At 41.1% G+C, this 21,420-nt stretch overlaps 1 protein-coding gene across 1 annotated transcript in view; it reads left to right on the forward strand.

Annotated features, from left to right (window-relative positions):
• The window catches only part of CSMD1 (CUB and Sushi multiple domains 1), a 915,553-nt gene that overhangs the window by 425,756 nt on the left and 468,377 nt on the right, over nt 1-21,420 (forward strand). Inside the window, exon 4 of the mRNA XM_035109950.2 lies at nt 20,653-20,847. Within this exon, the coding sequence (XP_034965841.2) occupies nt 20,653-20,847 (195 nt within the window). The remainder of the gene's footprint in view (nt 1-20,652; nt 20,848-21,420) is intronic.

The following is a 21,420-nucleotide window of genomic DNA, read 5'->3' on the forward strand; positions in this document are numbered from 1 at the left end:
ATGCCAGTGCAAGTAGATAAATATGTACCGCTGCGGCGGGAAGGTAAACGGCGTTTCCGTGCGCTGCTCTGGTTCGCCAGAAGCAGCTTTGTCATGCTGGCCACATGACCCGGAAGCTGTCTGCGGACAAACGCTGGCTCCCTCGGCCTATAGAGTGAGATGAGTGCCGCAACCCCAGAGTCGGACACGACTGGACCTGATGGTCAGGGGCCCCTTTAACCTTTACCTTTTTTGGAGGGGAGCAGAAAGGTCTGTGAACCTAGTGGCAGTTGTGCCCCACACTCCTGCCTGTCCTTCAGGCATTGTGCAGCCAGCTGCTTCACAATTCAGTAGCCTAGACTAGAAGCAAAATTATTTGGGAATGTGTTGCCCCATTGTGCCAGAAGCTCTTTAGTCATGCTGGTCACATGACCCAGAAAGATGTCTGCAGACAAACGCCGGCTCCCTCAGCCTGAAAGCGAGATGAGTGTCGCAACCCATAGTCTCCTTTGACTGGACTTAACCGTCCAGGGGTCCTTTACCTTTTTCTTTTTTAACCTATTGTCTTTACCAACCATTCCTATTCATAATTTGCAAGTTCTCTAATGAATAATGTCGCGGTCACTCTGACCTGCACATCACCCCCGGACGTTTCACGGTCTATTGATGATGTGCCAACGACAAAATAAATACCTTCAGACACTCACACACCTCAGACCAGGATAAGGTAAAATAAAACAAGATGATTTATTGTGTTCATAAGCTTAATGGTTGCAGTACAAATCTTAGATGTTCCAAATTACAGGTGGTTCCTATACCGGCCTATTACCTCTAAAGTCAACTAAATAAATATTTGTAAATAATCACACAGCTCTGTATCCTTTCTGCCTATAATCACTATCTATTACCCACCTCAATATTAAACCAGCTCTCTCTCTGCGAATAACCAACCAACTCCTATCTTAACACTAACTCAACAACCCCTCTGACTCCAGGGGTGGGGTTTTTATACTCTCCCAGAGCCCTCCCCCCTGGCTTCTCAGAGTTCTACTAAGATTAACCCTCTACAACCTGGCTAACTTTTAAGCTGATCGCTACAAATACCATTAATGAACTGTTTAAAATAAATAAATTAAAGTTTATTGGCATAAACACATACAAGATTCTTTTTTTGAGTTGTTTCATCTTTAATATAATACGTTGGCCTGGGTTGCATGGCCCAGTAAGCCAAACTATGTCTGCGATTGCTGAGCAAACATAAAACCTGCACTTACCTGTCATGTCATTGCCGGTAAATTGCAAACTGCTTTTCTGGAAGACAGCTTGGTGATTTTCAATAACCTTTGAAAATAAATGGTAATGGCATTCTTACATTTTCTTAGCAATGATGATGCCTCGTGGATCACATGAGACAATGAGCAGTTGAAATGAAAATGAATATGTGATACAAATAAAATGCAATCTGATTTGTATCGGGGTTTGGTTCCTCTTGCTATTTATCTTTGTCAAGGTATTTAAGGTGTATCCAGCATTTGTCTGAGCAGAAGGCTACTTGCACAACCAGTCTTTCCCTTCTCCTCATCCCCATTGCAGCTCCCCAAAACAGCATGTGGGCAGCAGTTGGAAGAAGTAGCCTAAATCAGGCTCCAGTGAGAGGGAGAATTCACCCAAAATCAGATGAAATATTTTTGTGCAAGCAGAGCATGGCTGGTGGAACATTCCTGTGTGAATTTTCTCTCTGTGCATTTCACCGCAGCACTGTTCATCACAGCCCATGCTGTCCAGGAGTTCCCCCAACCTTCTTGAGAGGCTTTGCAGGAATGTGGGCGAGGCAAGGAGAAAAAATGGTTGTGTGAGCTGACTTCTGGACACACAACATTTGCACTGCTGGATTTACGTATAAGCTAAATAAGCTATAGCTTAGTAGGGCCCCACTCTCTTGCCCCCCCCCAATATACTTCTTCCTAATTGTATTGCACCATTAATATACTTTTTAATTGTATTTCAGTTCAACAATTACCTTGATAAAATACATATTTTGTTATGTGCAATTGGCTTTAGATACCTATTAGGTCCATAAATTACCATATAGCATATATTTAGCACAAAAAACAGCAACAATTTGTTGTTGACAAAGGACAGCTGGATTTTTAAGGGCCTCATTACCTTCAGTGGCTTAGGGCCTCATCAGACCTAAATCTGGCCCTTTTTGGAAACAACCCTTTTTTATCTAATTGGGGTTTTTTTTAAGAGTAAGTTCATCAGGTGCAACTTTTACAATAATGTCTTAAAATGTATTCCCATTAGACTGAAGGACAGAAAACCAACAACTAATTGCATATTGTGAGAGTAACATTATAATTTACAAAGTTGCATATCTCTTTATAATGCTGAACACCACATATAATTGTGTAGCTGCTGTAAGTGATCGTGATGCAGAGTACATGAAGGTTACACATTGGTGATACTGAAGGAACACAAAATGAAATTAGAATGATCCCGGCGGCATCACCAGAGGGCAAAGGGAAATGTGGCAGAGTTCTAACACACACCTGACCCTGTGCTGCTTTGAAATAAGTGGGTGAATAATGAATCCATAGCATGCTACTCTCCAGAGACTCTACCCCTCGTCTTGACAAGTTCTTTTATAACTTGATTGCCTGTTTCTGCCGTAAGAGGCTGCTGTGATTGCTGAGCGAATATAAAGCTGGTGCTTATCTGTCATGTCATTGTTGGCAGATTGCAAACTACTTTTCCGCGAGATAACTCCATAGGTTGACATTTTCAGACAGATGCAGAAAGTGTTTTCTATTTTATATATATATATATATATATATATATATGGGACCCAGGTGGCTCTGTGGGTTAAACCACTGAGCCTAGGGCTTGCTGATCAGAAGGTCAGCGGTTCGAATCCCTGTGACGGGGTGAGCTCCCGTTGCTTGGTCCCAGCTCCTGCCAACCTAGCAGTTCGAAAGCACGTCAAAATGCAAGTAGATAAATAGGAACCGCTACAGCGGGAAGGTAAACGGTGTTTCCATGTGCTGCTCTGGTTTGCCAGAAGTGGCTTTGTCATGCTGGCCACATGACCTGGAAGCTATCCCCCGGTCTTGAAAAGGTAAACCATAAGGCAATCTGATCAAAAAGTGAAGCAATCTGATAACTGCATTTCATTAGTCGGCTTACTGGATGTTGCCTCTTTCCAGGGTTTGCATTGTGATCTTGCTAATTGGAGAAGTATATGTGGGCACTTTCAAAAGAGATAAAATGTACGTATTTGCAGTTTATCACCCGGTTAGCACCACAGCCCCCACCCTCCCTGTAACTGTTAGCACCGCCAGTTGAAGAAATCTTAGATACAATGGATTTATTGATCGTTTAGCTGATTGCATTTTCGTAAATTTGTGAGTAAAACTGAGTAAAAGCAATCATTATGAAGTAAAAACAGATACATTTTTATTATGCCTGCACCTGCAGTTTAGAAGAGCCATTCCATCCCACATGGTGAGAGAAAGGAGAATACCGTTTCTGCAAAGCAAATCTTAGCACGTTTACTTGGAATCAAATCTCACTGCTGTCGATGGACCTTAGTCCCTAATAAATATGTTTAGGATTGCAGCCTTAAGATGGCTCTTGTCAGCTGCAAATTACATGTGTATATTCCTTGGAGTACCTTTTCAGCTAACTCATTAGATAGATGATAGATAGATAGATAGATAGATAGATAGATAGATAGATAGATGATAGATTAGATAGATAGATAAATAGATAGATATTGATTAATGTGACTGATTAAACCAGCATCCAGTGTTGTTCTATTGGATCCAGATTTTGCCTTCTGTGGACAGAAAGACTTCTCCATGAAATGATTCTGACATTGGAGAATGATGCCCTGTAACATAAGGAGCAAAATCTGGATCTACGGTAATTTATGATTGCTATTGAAGGAAATCAGCCCTGAATGCTCACTGGAAGGACAGATCCTGAAGCTGAGGCTCCAATACTTTAGCCACCTCATGAGAAGAGAACACTCCCTGGAAAAGACCCTGATGTTGGGAAAAATGGAGGGCACAAGGAGAAGGGGACGACAGAGGACGAGATGGCTTGACAGTGTTCTTGAAGCTACAAACTGCGGGAGGCAGTGGAAGACAGGAGTGCCTGGCGTGCTCTGGTCCATGGGGCCACGAAGAGTCGGACACGACTAAACGACTAAACAACAACAATTGTTGTTATTGCTAAACATAAGCTATTAACCTTAACATTTAGCATTTTCCCAGGGAAAATATTAGCTATTCCTTTTGCTCAAGAGACTTCTGTAGGGTTGGGTCATTCGAGTATGTTGGGAAATGAAATTAACAACCTAGGCACTTTTTAAACATTCACATTAGAAAGGTTTCCATAAGAAATGCATTCAGACTTTGAAAAATAAAGGAGTCTGACAAAGAAGAGTGATATCTGTGACACTGTGAAAAAACCAAGGGGAGGAAACTCCAAGTCTGATCTCCATGCGTAGTGGATGGCAGATGTAATACACTCCGTATAGCTGAATATCTGAGGATGCCATAATATCTGATTCCCATATGAACATGGAAATTATTTATAGAATTTCCAAGGTGGAACTCGCTCACATAAACACAATGATAAAAAGATACTGTAAATGTTCACTTGAAACATGTGCTGCGTTTCATAATGCTGCCAACAAAAGCATTAACAAGCACTCTCTTGGGCTTAATAATGCCTTTTTGTGGTCACATTTACTCTCCTGTTGACAAAGTGGAGCAGAGTAATGAGCTAAACTTTCCTTCGTGATTGGCATTGTTTTCACAGATGACTTGATTTTTTCCAGATAGCCACGATAATTAATTTTGGCTGTCAAGACTGTGACAACACAGAGAGGAATGGGGGAATGCCTTTATTATGCTTCATGAGATAGTTTGAGACCTGACAACTACAAATGTAGCTGGCATATTTGATTACATAGAGAGCATTATGAAGGAACTGCTATTACCCTGTAAGGTAATTATACAGCCTGACTATCATGAGGGTGCTTCACAAAAAAGCAATACTAGCTGAAGCAATATTAATGTGTGGATTCTGAGGAGTAAAAACCACATTACAGACTTTGTTACTAGGATATAAATTAATATCGCTGTGTGAATACCGGTATCAGAATGTCTGGTTATTTCAGTTTATATTTATAGTAGCATGGATTGCTGTAAAATGTGGGTGGTCAGACCTGGCCACAGCATGCCTTAGTTACATCTAGACTAAGATTTTTGTGACACACTCTACATGAGGCTACCTCTGAAGAATATTCAGAATCTGCACTTTGTCCATAAATGAGCAGCAATGGGATTGTATTGCATCTGCCCTGCAACACAGATTACCAGTGTGTTTACAGGCACAATTCAAAGTGTTGTGGCTTCACACTGGAAGACATTAACAACTTAGGTACAGTACACCTTAGGGACAGCTTCTTCCCATGCCAAGATGCTTGCTGCTTATTCAAAAAACTGTATCCTAAAAATTAAACCCATATGCTTAAAAAAATAAACTTGATCAGCTAGAGCAGGCTATTTAGCTGTATTTTCAAGGAATTTCCCAGCATATTTGTTTCTATCTGCCATTGGCAGCCGGATTTATGGGAAAGTAGTCAGGCTTACTGCATGTGCAAAACCATCAAATTGTAATGATTAATGGTGTAAGGATTTACACCATCACCCTTAATAGCTTTTTAAGGAGCTTTCATGGTTTATCATGTCAGAATGCAACCTTCTTTTAAAAAGCCTGCCTAAATATGGATTTTCACAACAGAGTGTAGCGCATACAGATGCATTAAAACAAATAATTCCTATATTGTTACAAATATACATGAGAGACAAATTAGAGCAAGGGTAGCCAAAGATCTGGGAAAGGTTGTGTTCCAACAACATCAGGAGGGAACTGTTTTGGATACTCCTGGTTCAGAGTATCACTTTTAGAAAAAAACCAAACCAAACCAGCACCCACAATTCTCAATGTACCGTATATTAACCTCTCTATTCATTGTGCTGTTTTGTGGCAGACTGCACTGACTAAAGAAACCATTTCTAATGCCATCACTATTTTTCCATGGGTTTGCACAAATCACTTTTAATTGTTCAGTTCCCATCAGCTGTAGTCACCAATGTCAAGGACAATGGGATGGTAGTCCAATGACTACCCTACAGGTTCCCTAGCCATTAAGCAACACATTCTTCTAAGATGGGATTCTGCTTCTTTAAGAAGTGCATGTGTCACGTATAGGGGGTTTCTGTTTGTTTCAGATTAGTGATTATGGGAGATGCAGACTATTTCACTCCCATCACATGCATCATTAAAGTACATGCCTGCAGTCTTGGAAACTGACTTTTTCACATTTTATTTCTTGAGAAATAGAGTTATTCCTCACCTTACGTGAAGGTTCAGTTTCAATGGTTATGCATAGGCACAAAAATCACGTAGCCAAGCTCTTGGCACTGTCCTGCAGTTAGCAGGTAAGGGGGAGAGAACACCCCCCCCCAGCTCTTTTTGTGCTGGGTCTGCTTGGGTTACCTGACACTAGGTAGGGCCTGTTTGCTGTGTCAGCTCCGGAAGGCTAGGGGTGCTTGTGCTAGATCTTGCAGGAACGCAGGTTGACCTATGACAGGCATCCCCAAACTTGGCCTGCCAGATGTTTTGGGGCTACAATTCCCATCATCCCTGATCACTGGTCACTAGGGATGATGAAGAAGAAGAGTGTGGATTTGATATCCCGCTTTATCACTACCCTAAGGAGTCTCAAAGCAGCTAACATTCTCCTTTCCCTTCCTCCCCCACAACAAACACTCTGTGAGGTGAGTGGGTCTGAGAGACTTCAGAGAAGTGTGACTAGCCCAAGGTCACCCAGCAGCTGCATGTGGAGGAGCGGAGACGTGAACCCAGTTCACCAGATTACAAGTCTATCGCTCTTAACCACTACACCACACTGGCACACTGATGGTGAGAGTTGTAGTCCCAAAACATCTGGAGGACCAGGTTTGGGGATGTCTGACCTATGAGGTCCCATGAGAGCATCCAAGAGCCTTCCAGAGCCGGTGTGTTGAGCAGGCCTTGCCCAGAAAGCAAGGCAGAGAGCTTAAAAGCTCTTTCCATGCCAGGTAAACCCTTTCATACCAAATAACTCCTAGCAGAACCAGAAAGAGCTTTTAAGCTCTCCACCTTGCTTGGGACTTGACTTGTGCCATTTCAAGCAGCCCACCTTTAACTGCACATGGTTGAAATCATGCAAGTCAAGTGCACATAAAAATGAGGGATTGTTGTATGTATGTTCCCATCAGTTTATGTAATATTAGCCATGAATACCAAACAATTATATTTATCTTCTGAAACAGTGCTCAGTTGCATAAAGACATCAACATGGATGAATGGATTACATCCCCAGTGTGCCAATAGCTATTAAAAGTTTGTCCTTTGAATCAAATAATAAAAACAAATTAAATTAACTTTCCCATTCTCTCTGAAAGTCAGTTTTAGTCAGGGTTGAGTGCAGAAAATCTTGGAAGATTGTTCCAAAGATGCTTATCCAAAGGTAAAGCAATAATCCTCAGACCAACATGTTTCATTAGAAGTATGACAGCATGAAAGCCAATATTATCCAGTGCACAGAGAGTTTTATTTGTGCCCTCCGACGCCCTGGGTCCAAATGCGGCCCCAACAATAGAATTGTTGTATGGTCATAGCTATCTAAGCAGCAAAGCTCCATAGCACAAAGGCTCATCTAATTTTTGTAGATTAGTTGGGGACTTTTTGTTGTGGGAAGTAATTCACAAATTAATTAATGTACTAAACTTACAATACCAGCAGTGCAACTCTACTAAATCCAACGAGTTAAACAACTTCAGCTTTCAGAGAGAAGCTGGTTATCACCTTCGCATGGATATTAGGACTTGTGCCGGGCTCTTTCTTTCACACTTTCCTTGTACTTGGAGAGTAAGCCCCATTGAACATAGTGAGGCTTACAACTGAGTAGACATACATACAATTTCACTGTAAGGCTATTGCTATTTATAATCACTATATGATCATTATATAACCCCTATTACAAGAGGAGCATCTCAGGTGCTCTGCCGCTGTCCCAACATAAAATGCAGTCCTTGTGACCCATCAAGCCAAACACAACACACTAACCATATAGTGGGGCCTGTCGGAGATCTGAAAAACAATCCATTTTTGCTTCCAACCTGGGATTGCAAAAGGAAAGAGACTGTCAAGCACCCAACTTTGTCAGGCCACAACATATGGCTTCTCTGGTGTGCTAGGCTCAGTAGCCCACCAATTTTCCAGGACTATAATGAAGGATTGAAAAGCACTTTGCTCACACAATGATGGATGGATGGAAGGAAGGAAGGAAGGAAGGAAGGAAGGAAGGAAGGAAGGAAGGAAGGAAGGAAGGAACATGTTTAGGAATAGCAGTTGCATTGTTGGCCAGATTCAGTCAAATGAGTGCAACTATGATGGTGACACAGTTAGCTCTGAAAAAGTGGAAGCATATGAGCCCTCTTTAGATACTCTGCATTCAGACGCACAAGAGAGGCATTCTAAAACACACAGGGAACCTCCTCTAGTACTGGAGACTCTCCAGTTGATTTGATTTGATTTGATAATTTATATGCTGTTCATCTGACTGGGTTGCCCCAACCACTCTGGGTGGCTGATAAGTTTGACCTCTAACTTGCAGAGGGCAACTGGAACTCTGATTGTCTGGCCATAATAGGTCGAACAATTGTAAAGCAATATAGGGATGTGGGTGTCGCTGTGGTCTAAACCACAGAGCCTAGGGCTCGCCGATCAGAAGGTCGGCGGTTTGAATCCCTGTGTTGGGGTCAGCTCCCATTGCTCGCTCTCTGCTCCTGCCCACCTAGCAGTTCGATGACCCAGAAAGTTGTCTGTGGTCAAATGCGCTGGCTCCCTCAGCCTGAAAATGAGATGAGCACCACACCCCATAGTCACCTTTGACTGGACTTAACTGTCCAGGGGTCATTTACTTTTACCTTTATTATAAGCCCTACTCTGAATATATCCACTGAAATCAGTTAACCAATGTTAGCAATGTCCATTAATTTCAGTGGGTTTAGTCTAAGTAGGACTAACACTGAATACAATTCTTAATCTTCTTTAAAACAGATTTATCAAAAGTAATGTGCAATGGTGACCTGAGATATCACAAGGCAGATATGAATTGCATCAAAAGCAATTATATGAAGCACAGGCATAAAGCTTCAAATTGTTTTTACACTTGAAAATTCCTGAGCTTATATTTGTACAGTGTTGACACAATATCATAGCCTGAGGCCAGGCATTTGTTATACACTTTATCATAAAAGTACACACTCTAAAAATAAAATCCATCAATCTTTCATAATTACCTGTGTGGAGAAATTAAAATATCAATCACATGGAGGGAAATGTGTCAGAACTTTAAGACTGTTGCATACCCCCAAATGATTTTCATAGCAGTACAATCCAATACAATTTTGTACATCCTTAGAGAGACTGACAGTTACAGTTGGATAAATGCTTGTATAGCAAGAAAGCCGCAGAACAAAAAAGTAATATCTTGCAAGTACTTTATCTGCAATGATTTATGGCTACATAAATGCAGGCCTCGCAGACCAGTGAGGAATGAAGGATGGCTCCCATTCTGACCTTAGCCACAATAAAAACACAAGCTTTATTTGTGAACTCTTTTACTAACTCTTTGTCTCAGCCACCGTGAGGAACCACCAAGTAAAATTCCTGTCCAGTAAAGCTAAGTGAGATGTGTGCAGACCAGCCGGTAGTTCCCATTACTATTCTTCAAGTGTGTCACGGCCTGATCCAAGACACAACAGCAGCCAAAAGGGGTATGGGTGGGTGGGAGATCTGGCAAGGAAAACAAGGTGCTGGGACCAGGGCAGGCTGATTTAAATATCCTGGGAGCAGACCTGAGGCAAGCCTACCTGCTCCATCAGGCCCACCTTCAAGCCAGATCCTGACTCCAAGCCTGCTTGCCTGCCACTGGGCAATTGTGCAGGCAGGCTTGGCTCCAATTCTAGATCCAACTTGTGCGCACTCCCTGCCAATTGGACCAATCCCAGCAACCCAGCACCCATGCGGGAGCGGTGGAGGAGCCCACACCGGCCTGCAACACTGCCACACCTGCCCAGAGTAGACAGACTTGTGGCCTTTACAAAGGAATCTCCTAATGTTGTGAGGGTAGTCAGTATGAAAAGAGCAGACATGAGTGAGGTGCTCCTAGGTAAGAAATCACCTATATTTTAAGCAAATAGGTACAGGGCTGATTTACTATCATCATCATCAATCATCATCATCCTAAGTACTTTTAAAACAGCTAGTACGATTGGATGCATTTTATGTCCTTCCACTTCTTTTGGATCAATATGCATCTATTACTCTCAGTGTGGCCAAGTACTGTTCTGCGATAAGCAAACACTCACCAGGAGCTGACCCCAGAACAATTTTCGCCTTTGGAGTTGATGACAGGATTACACATTTTCAGCTGTTGATGCCTATATTATTTTATTCTTTGTGTTGTTGTTGTTTTACTTGCCTTATTTTATTCTCTTTCACTCTGTGATTGCTTCTAATAAGATGGTGTGCATTTATCAGATACAGCATGGGTTTGCTCCCTATTAACCTTTGTTGCCATTGGATGGATGTGAACTAGTTAAACTCTGCAGCCATCTATTCTGGCAGGTGGGCAAGGACTGCGTTAGCAAGACCCATAGAATGTTGCGTAGAATAGTGCAAGTTATTTTTGACACCACAGTTGCAGATACTGTAAAGGTTACTGAGTACTTAGTGTGACTTCCGCCCTTAATCTGTTGGTTCCATGTCATCCCTGCTGCAGAATATCAGCAAGTAATAGCAATAACATAGCGCTGGCAGCCATTTTGCTGTTACTTTCCCAAATGCCTTTTTTTGAAAGTCAATTCATATTCAGTGCATATGTTCGATGAAGATGTTTGAAACTGGCTCATCTAAGACCAGTAGCCCCAATGGACACATTCAAAGTTGCTATGGAAAATTGTAAGGCACCTAAAGTAGAAATAAGTATTTTTGTTTTGCGATTAGACTTTCTCTAATTGCTAGTATCTATCTTGATAGAGTAGAATGAGGCAATTCAGCTATCCCGTGAGCCTAATCCTAACACACAGTTTGCTTCCGTACGATATTGGCTTTTCAATTATTTCACCACCTCTTATCTATTGAATTACCTCCAGAATCTGGTGTTACATTATCCATCACATTTAATTCAGAGATTTCTAAAATTATTTGCAAAATCTTCTGGTAGTACCATACATGTAGACATAGGAATCCTGTTGGACTCCATTTCCTATCATCCCTTATCATTGCAACATTGCAACCATTCTAACATTGCGAGAACAGCTGGTTTCCTGCATCTGGATTATAGGGTTCCAGGTGTTCAAATATTTGGACAGGATTTTGGTGCTAGAATACCCAGATTCTAATCTCAATGCAAATTTGGTTTTTTTAAAAAGATGCCACATGGAACTTCCAGTTTTGTGATCTGATCTATTTATGACTAGTTCAATATTGTAAAAAGCCTCCAGGCTCAAATGAATTGGAACATATTAAACTACAACATGACATTCTAGTAAAATGTGATTGTTTGCCTCAATAATTCTAATTCACTCTATATTTAAAAAGGATGTGTCAGCATGTTGAGGGAAGAGTAATTGAATTAGAATAGAGTGACAGCCAAGAGTAATACTAATAAGACTAAAATTGTAAAGCAATATGGTTAATGTTATGCAAATTAATATAATGAAAGCACCATTGCATTCTTACTGGTGCTCTAGAGATGCTTACTGCAATTTTCCATGGGCAGTTTAGTACAGTTGAAACAAAAGCTATTGGTTTAGTGTATGTCCATATATCAAACTGCTGGCACAACGTAAGAACACATAAAAAGGCAAATTGCTTTTTGTTTTCTGTAAGAACAACAATAACTTTGTTAGTTGCAATGTATTTTGATAGGAATCAGTCTGGTATTCAGTCTAATCTAGGACAACATCCTCTAATACTGAAATTCCCTTTAAAAGTCAGAGAGATCTAATCAGTTTAATTCCTGATTATGTGTGGGGAGACATGAAACCTTCCAGGAACACTTTGTCTTCTTGTTACATTTCACTCTACGAACCGTTCACATGCTGCAGTGCTTTGGTTTTATGAATGTACAGAAGTTTCATAAACTTTCATATAAACATGGAAGTTGATTATAGGTACTTCAAAGTTTCCTTATGTACTGAACCAACTGGCACTTTGTGGAGGTTGTGATAGAATCCTCAAAACAAAATCCTTCAGAAAACCTCAGCTGCTGCAACAAGTGTAGTCTTGTCAGCTCTCTTAGTAAAATTATGTCAGGGTGCTCTGTTATTGCTTGCCTCTTCAGTGGTGGAAGAATGATCAATGAGTTTATAAGAACAATATTGCCCCTAGGAAGAATGCAACAAGAAAAATATATATATATATATTTTAAAAAAGGACTTTCAGATCTGGAGTTGGACTTCACCAATCGATGAAATAATTATAATTATAATTATAATAGTTGTTGTTGTTGTTGTTGTTTCCATTACACCTTTCATTGACATGTGATCTCATTGTGCATTACATATTAAAAGCAATTACATATGTCATAACTTAGTAAAATTAATTTGAGAATAGTTGAGTTGGTTGGATATCACAATAAAGCATAGCTAAGCGCAACCTGCTGCACTTATTTGTGTTTTCTATAGCTCAGTTACATTAATCGTGAGACATTTGTGTTACATGCAGTTCAGTATAAGGTTGGGGAGAGAGGGGGTGGGGTGGTAAAGCTTATATTCTTTTACTTAGTGTATGTGTGGAGTCTTTGTGTCAGTGTCACTTGGGTTAGGCTCTCTTTCTATTCGCTTGCTATCTTTCTTTGGTAGTGAGAGAGGTTGGTGTGCCCTAGGGTGTGGTTGATTGTCTTTGGTTGGCAAAACAACATCAAACCTTGTTTATGTGAATGCACAGCCGGTTACGTTTTGTGTGTTTGTTGAATGCCTTTGGTTGGCTGCAGTGGGATTTGTTTGTGTGTATTGGGTGGGGGTGGGGTGTTGTTGGGTCAAGTTTGCCAGATTGATTCGCATGCTGTCGGTGGATTCTTGTTGTTGTCTTGTTGGGCTGCGGCATGTTGATAAAGGGGAGCCATACCGACTGAAGACGTCCTCTTCTATTTCTCCCCATGTCAGTTTCAGTCTATAGGTTAGCTTTTCTAGTGAGCTGCTTAACCTGGGGCAGTTATGTGGCCTTTAGACTAATTGTTGGAGATGGAGCACTACAAAACACTTTGAGGCAGTCTCTCTCTCTCCCCTAAACTGAGAGGAGAGCATGAACTGACTTAAACATAGATGTTTGTTCCAGTGAAGAAAGCTCAGCCCACACACCGCCCTTCCTGAGATGGGATTGTGAGGACGGTAAAGGATTTTGACAGCTGGGCTGGCCAACCCACCTGTCAACCATGTGATGCCATAGGGATGTCATGTGATTTTCCCTACCACCTTTCAAAGTTGGCCTATGGAGTAGGATAAAGATTTGGCCCCCAGAGCTAATCTTACATCCCTGTGATAAATTATGGGTTAAACCGGCCCATTTGCTCTCAATTCAATTCAGAGAGGTAATAAGCTGTGGTTGACACCCTACTCGTCATACACATGTGCCATGCTTTATTTTAATGCCACAAGGCACATTCAGAAGACCTTGGCATTTCAGCAAGAACTTGTTTGCAGTGGAGGCATACCTCACGACTTTTTTTTACAGGAGTGCTTGAGGAGTTCTGTCTTTATGAGTCCCGATACAAAAAAATGGCCTGATCTTCACCTCTAGGGCTTATAAAGTGATTGAAAATGAGCTATTCGCCACAGTTTGCACTTCTCTGATTATTGCAGAATTGTATCTGTATTAGTGTAAATGTAGTTACAGGTAGCAAAATAAAAAAAATCCTTCAATAGCACCTTAAAGACCAACTAAGTTTTTATTTTGGTATGAGCTTTCGTGTGCATGCACACTTCGTCAGATTCGTATCTGACGAAGTGTGCATGCACCCGAAAGCTCATACCAAAATAAAAACTTAGTTGGTCTTTAAGGTGCTACTGAAGTGTAAATGTATCAACTGATGTGTGTAAACATGTATTATTATTATTATTATTTTAAAGCCAAAGATTATTACATAGTATTTTGAGATTATTATCTCAACAGAGAAAAAACAACCCCCCCCCAAAACCACAAGCTGTTATTTAAATGGAAGGGAATTATGGCTAAACATGTGAATTTAACTATGTGTAAAAACATGAAAGTGACAGATTAGATCACCCCTTTATTTCTCACGTAGGCTGAAATTTTATGAAGGAGATTAAACGGCACAGTCCTAAATATTTATTGAAAAAATACTTATTTTCCCACTCTTCTCTGAATGATTACTGATGCCTCTGTGTGCCCTTAGGGCTTAGGATATCTGCAACCACCATGTATTCACAGTGTATCTTATATCTAGTTCTGGGGAAGTATATAAGGAAAGATGATCCCTTCCAACCCAAATAAAGTAGGTCACTTGCTTAAATGAAAGTTAAAATTAGAAATATTGAGGTTTAAAGGCAAGCCAGGCTGAACAAACGATGTTGTGACATTTTGTAGTGTAAGCTTTAATTATTCAAAGCAGAATTTTCAAGCCACTTGCAACCTGTCTCTGGAACAGCTGTAAGAGCCATATTGAAGATGAAGGTAAACCTTAAAATCAATACTTGTCAAAACAGTTGTGATATCGAGTGTCATGTTTTGGTTGAAATAACCCCACAGCATAGCAGTTTCCACTGCAAGTTGTAATATGATAGGAGTGCAAAGGTAAGCTGATATCATGGAGTTCTGAATTCTGCTGTGCTTTCCAAAACATCCCATTTCTGTTGAGAAGTAATAAAGAGTATTTATAGATTTTATTTTATTTTATTTTTTGAGGGGGAGGAAAAGAATCACAAAAGACAAGCTTGATTTATTGCCCCATGAATTTCTCTTTATTTAGTTTGCTAAAAAACAAGCTACAGTGTAAAATAACCAAATCGATTCTGTTCCAACCCAAACAGATTTATGAATACAAATCGCAAGTAGTAAAACAGTGGTAACATAAAGCTGATTGCATTGACAAAGTGTACAGCGGGTGGGGGTGGGACAGAGGAAATGAGGGAAGGGGCACATCATCTCCTTCCCTGAATTTTATAACCGATTTCCTCATTGTGAGCACCTACCGGTACTGTCGGACTTTATGGTAGCAGCATTGTGCAGGGTAGATGTGTGTATGGAAGAGTTGCTTGAGGAATTCAGTCTTTGTCAGTTCTGATATGAATTGACCCAATCCATGCCTCCTGGATTTTAATCCAATGGGGGGCAGATCCACACCATACATTTAAAACACATCCAAAGCACATGACTTCCTCCAAGGAGTCTTGGGAAACATAGTTTGCCCCTCTCAGAAATACAGTTTCCAGCATCCAGAATAAATCACAGTTCTCAGGTTTCTTTTGGAGAAGTCATGTGTGGTGTAGTGGTTAAGAGCGGTAGATTCGTAATCTGGGGAACCGGGTTCGTGTCTCCGCTCCTCCACATGCAGCTGCTGGGTGACCTTGGGCTAGTCACACTTCTCTGAAGTCTCTCAGCCCCACTCACCTCACAGGGTATCTGTTGTGGGGGAAGAAGGGGAAAGGAGATTGTTAGCCGCTTTGAGACTCCTTCGCGTAGTGATAAAGTGGGATATCAAATCCAAACTCCTCCTCCACTCCTACTGGGTGAGCCTTAAATGTATGTGGTGGATCTGCCGCTAGTTGGATTAAAATCCAAACCAGCTAATAACTCAGAGGCCAGTTTAATTGAATTTGAGTGTCAGAAGTCAGCACCCTTGAGTTTTCTGGTTTTTTTTTTTTTAAAAAAAGTTATTGCCTGAAACTCCGTAGTACCCAAACAGTAATGGCTTTCTGGCTTTGTCTTGTTGTCCAGGGGATTGCTTATGTTCTACAAAATTTGCGTCTGTTATTTTGTTTTTCTCAGTTCAAATTCAAATGAGCTTTCTAGAATGCCTTTTCTTCCGAGACATTATGCCCTGTCCTGTATCTTTGACTTACAAAGGGATACGTCTCAATTGTTTCCCAGTGGGCAGGCAGATTCTTCTCTCAGGCTCTCCCCCAGCTCTTATGACTAACTTAGGTCTTTGGGAAATTGAAAAGATAGTAACAGAGTGATACCAAGGGCCTGAGAGGCATCTCAAATGAGAAAACAATGCCTGATTAGCAGTTTCATTTCATCCAAGGAAAGCCTTCTATCTCCCTGATATGTGTTATTACACAGAGAAGTAGGTAGGCGAAAATCCTCGCTACAAAATGTAGATGAAAAGATTGCTGAGGATAGCACTAAAGGAGCAATAACTATATAGACCAGGGGTAGCCAACACAATGTCATGGGCTACAGCTCCCTGCCACCATTCCCAGTGGTCAGGAATGATGGGAGTTGTAGTCGAAAGCATCTATAGGAAGAATAAAACTCATGAAAACATTTCCCACCCACCCCCACAAGGTTTCTTTTTAGACATCCACCCTATAATTATACTTGTAGTTATTGGAGTGGAGACAACATGTATAAAGTGATAAAGTATAGTTGTTCTGGGTGTAGATGCTCTCCTCCATCAATAGAAGTTAAGTGGTCATAGCTTATTCATTTCTTCTCTTCTTCTTTTGCTAGCTTCCTGCTGTTCAAGCTATGTAGTTCTGCCTACTCTCTTCTATTGCAATCTAAGGATTTTAAAAATGCATCTCTGCTATATGGTAGGCTGGGAATGCTTCCTCAACCCCCCAGCTAATCTAATACTTTATTAAAAGCATACCAACCGAATGACAAAGAATGTGAGAATATTTTGGTTTGTTTGGTGATTATATATGTTAACACCCTAAGGCACCATCTTCCGAAGAACATGGAGGGAGCCCAATGGGACATTCATCCTCAACAATTGGGGGGGGGGCAAGGAGCCTCGGCCCCCTGGAGTCGATGCCTATGTTAACACCAGTCTCGTAATGCGACAGCTAACAGACTTGACCTTGAATCTAGAAATCTGTTTAATCTTGTTCTGCCGGCTGGTATCTGCCTTGCAGTCTGAAGAAAGCCATTCCTCAAGCCTTCATGAGTAGTGTATTATATACATCATTCCCATTCCCATTATTTGGGTTCTGACTGACACAGAAGACTAGAGAGCACCTGTTTTGCAGGCAGAAGGCTCTGGGTTCAGGTCCTGCTATCCTGCTTTGTTTCTCAGCACCCAAGATCTGCAAGCTTCATCTATCTTGCAGTCATACCTACTTGAGTGCCACTTTGAGTATTATAGCAGCAATGCGGCAACCAAAAGGATGAGGCACCTCTATATATGGCCAGCTGATGGGCGAAGCATCCTGGCTCGGCTTAAACTGTCATTAAGGGCAGCAAAAGGCAGTTTATTATTTTTTAACCAAGATAGTAGGAGGTTCCACTTGGTTTGTATCCTCTGCCTCAGGCAACAAAATGTCTTGGGACACCTCTCCTTGTGCATCTGCATGGCTGAGCCTTTGATAATACAAGAAGATGCTTTCAGTGATTCAAGCCAGTGTTCATATCTCATGTCTATACCCGTCGCTCATGACGGAAGTGCAAAACAAACAAACAGTTGGAACAAGCTGGAGTGATTTAGGCCCAAGGGGGCAATGTTACATATAGGAAACAGACAGTGACTGAGTATAGACACATTTTTTTAAAAAGCTATATAAACAATAATATTGACCAAGCAACTACAAGTGGCCGTCCAGATGTTGCTGGACTCATATCAGCCCCAACCAGTATTGTCAATGGTAAGGGATGGTGGAAATTATAGTCCAACAACATCTGGAGGGTCACAGGTCCTCCATCCCTGATTTAAGGCAAAGGAGGCATAAGCTGTGTGTTCCAGTAAGACCAGATTTAGCTATGTGTCATCCAACAGTGTCACACTAGAGCAGTGGTGGTGAAACTATGGCACTCGTGCCGGAGAGGACACATGCGCCATTGCCCCAGCAGGGCCGTAGCTTCCGTGCCGGGGATGGGGGAGGAGGAGGAGGAGGAGGAGGAGGGCTTGCGTGCACCATCCAAAGCCTGTGGCACCAGGGCCTTGCGAGCGAGCGTGGGGCTGAGCAGGCATTGACTTTTGATGCGCCCTGGCCTCCTGCCACTCTGTTTTTCCTACTTGGGAGTAAGCCGCCTTGAGTTCAGCAGGGCTTATCTCCCAGGTCAGTAAGCATATAAAGAGGGAAACCTAAGAAGGGGCTGCTGGGTTTATATGTTCACTGGGCTTTCCTGCAGAAGCCAACAGAGAAATTCATTCCATGGAGGCTGCGGTCAAACAGCAGCCGAAAAAACGACAGAAAATAATAATAATACTAATAATAATAATAATATTTTTATACCCTGCCCATCTGGCTGGGTTTATTTATTTATATGTGTCCACGCAGACAATCATTATTATCTCATATTAAAAATTGGGAGAGGGTGGTTCCCAGTACAGCCCTCCAGTGTACACTAGTGGTCAAAATTGTGGAACCTTCTGGAAAAATGTATTTCCAAGTTTTGATGGCTCATAACACCACTTTATTTTGGAGTAATACCAGTGCTTTTTTCCCAGTGGGGATGCAGGGGGACTCATAGCCCTAAACATTTTGTGAATTTAACGGGAGAAAAAATTCACTGTATTTATTTCCCCCAATTTGAACTGTACCCGTATATTCCGGCGTATAAGACGACTGGGCGTATAAGACGACCCCCAACTTTTCCAGTTAAAAATATAGAGTTTGGGATATACTCGCCGTATAAGAAACACGACTTGGCGTATAAGTCGACCCCCGACTTTTGAGAAGATTTTCCTGGGTTAAAAAGTAGTCTTATACGCAGGAATATACAGTATTTATTTTTCCCCTTGGTGATTTTCTTGAGTCAAAATGAGAGTAACCCTAAACATTGTTTTAGAAAAAAAAACACTGAGTTATACCATAAAATTATATATCAATGGAAAGATAATTTAATGAAGAATGTAATGCAATAACCTTTATGAAGGATTATTTATTACAACAGCAGTCATAAAGAAGAAGCATGAAACACACAGAAAAAATGAGATGAGGTTAAATTGCCATATTGGCACTTTGTGATAAATAAGTGGGTTTGGGGTTGCAATTTGGGCACTCGGTCTCTAAAAGCTTCACTAGAGCTAATGTTATCCAAATGGTTATTTCTTGCAAGTAGGTTTCATAGAATAAAGATTCTGCTACTGGTTGCAGTTACTGCATAAGATTCTGACACACACTCAATGCTATGGTAAATGTAGGATCAGTATTCAAACACACTGTGGCTCCAATTGAAGCCAAAATTAAGTACCCTTAAATCCATTGACTTGAGCTGGCTTCCTCAGTCAATTGATTAAAATTTCATTGCTTTGAATACAAGTTAAACACATTATATATTTGTGCCACATTAATCATTGGCTGTGTCTAGTACCCAAGGTAAACCATTTCAGAGCTATTATTAGCACCTCCTGCCAGATTTATCACTCAAGAAATTATGCAATGCAAGGTTTGGCGATGGCGGAAAGAAACCAGTGCTTCTGCGCCGGGGTGAGAAGCACTTTGCCACAGTTTATTTTGGTGGCAGGATATGTTTCAATTCCACCTTACCACCACAATTCTGTGTGGCTATGTAGTGGTTATCCGTGGCCCCAATGGTATTGTGTCCAATGTGGTTCATTTCCACCACTCCCACCCATTACAGACCTGTGTCTGGTTGGACAAATAGGTTGTTAATGCTCTGCTTAGCTTTGCAGGGCTGCTGTATATTTGCCCAGTTGCTATTGTTTATGCTGCTGGTGCTGTTGTTTAGAGAATCATGTCTCTACTCTTCCCTTGGAAACAGGGGTGACAACTATAGGGGTCACATACACTGGGCACCCATAACCTGGGGCTCAAGTTGGCTCCCCTGTTTTGAAAGGAGCTGAGCATTACCAAAATTCAGACTCTTCAAGGATATGTATTATGGTGTTGGTTTTTTTTCCAAACATTGAACTTGCTCCTGGCGCCACATATAATTGCAAATACTGACATCTTCTGAAAATTTTAGACTATGTATCAGTACAGTGTGTTGCTTTCCTACGGCACATTGGAAAGGATAGTTCTCTAAGTTCCTTGGAAGAATATCTATATTTCTAGTAATAATCAAATAAGGAGCTGAATAGAATACTATTACGCTGCTTCACACAATTTATGCTGCAATCCTAAATGCATTTTCTTGAGAGTTAGATGTCCGGTGGTACCACCCTAAATTTCTATACAAAATTGTATTTATCTGATATATTGAATGCTTATTTCCTAATGAACAGCGTTTCATTATCCTAAGGAACAATTTATTTGCTCTAAGTGAAAGCAGAGAAACAAAAAGTTATGTATATGTATACTTATTGCACAATGAAGTCTCAGCCAATTAAGTGCTATTTGTTTTTATTCTTTACATTCTACCTTAATAAAATCTATTCCTTTTCTTCATCAGTGTTGCCTAGCCATACATGCGGCAATCCTGGGGAAATACCAAAAGGAGTTCTTCATGGCACAAGATTCAATATTGGAGATAAAATTCGGTACAGCTGCATGTCCGGCTATATCCTCGAAGGCCATGCTATGTTGACATGTATCATGAGTCCTGGAAATGGAGCATCATGGGATTTTCCAGTTCCATTTTGCAGAGGTAAGATTTCTAGCATGAACCTTGTGAAATCTATTGTGAAATAATGATCTGAAATGAATATGTTATTCGTAGAATGGCCAAACAAATGTCCAAAATAATAATAATAATGTTCCAAGTTTGTTGATGTGGTCTGGGATGAGCCAAGACTCCATATTACATTGACCCCATGGCAAAGGAGAATTGCTGAAAATAGACTGGCTTGATGCCTGGGATTTTCTCTGCTGAGCAAGGTAAAAAAAAGGGGGGGGAATGCTTTCCAGCATTGACTGAGGCTGAGGGTTGGGTGTGGCTGGCTTTCACAGGAAATAAGTTTTCCCTCTGGTCCATGCCCCCAAGATGGCCTGCAATTGGCTACAACTGTGGGCAACCCAGCAGCCAGCACAGCTGCTGGCAGAGGAAATGATGTCACATAAGGAAGACAGACACACAAGGAGGGCATGAGTGTTACAGACTTTTTCCAGCTAATACACTTCAAACTTCAAACTACTCACACGCTGCTTTTTTGCTAATCTATCTAAATATTTTTAGACAGCCAAAATCCCTCAACAGCGAGTTCATTTTAAAATGTTATTA

Source organism: Zootoca vivipara, chromosome 3 (assembly GCF_963506605.1).
Source record: "Zootoca vivipara chromosome 3, rZooViv1.1, whole genome shotgun sequence".
NCBI classification, from domain to species: domain Eukaryota; kingdom Metazoa; phylum Chordata; class Lepidosauria; order Squamata; family Lacertidae; genus Zootoca; species Zootoca vivipara.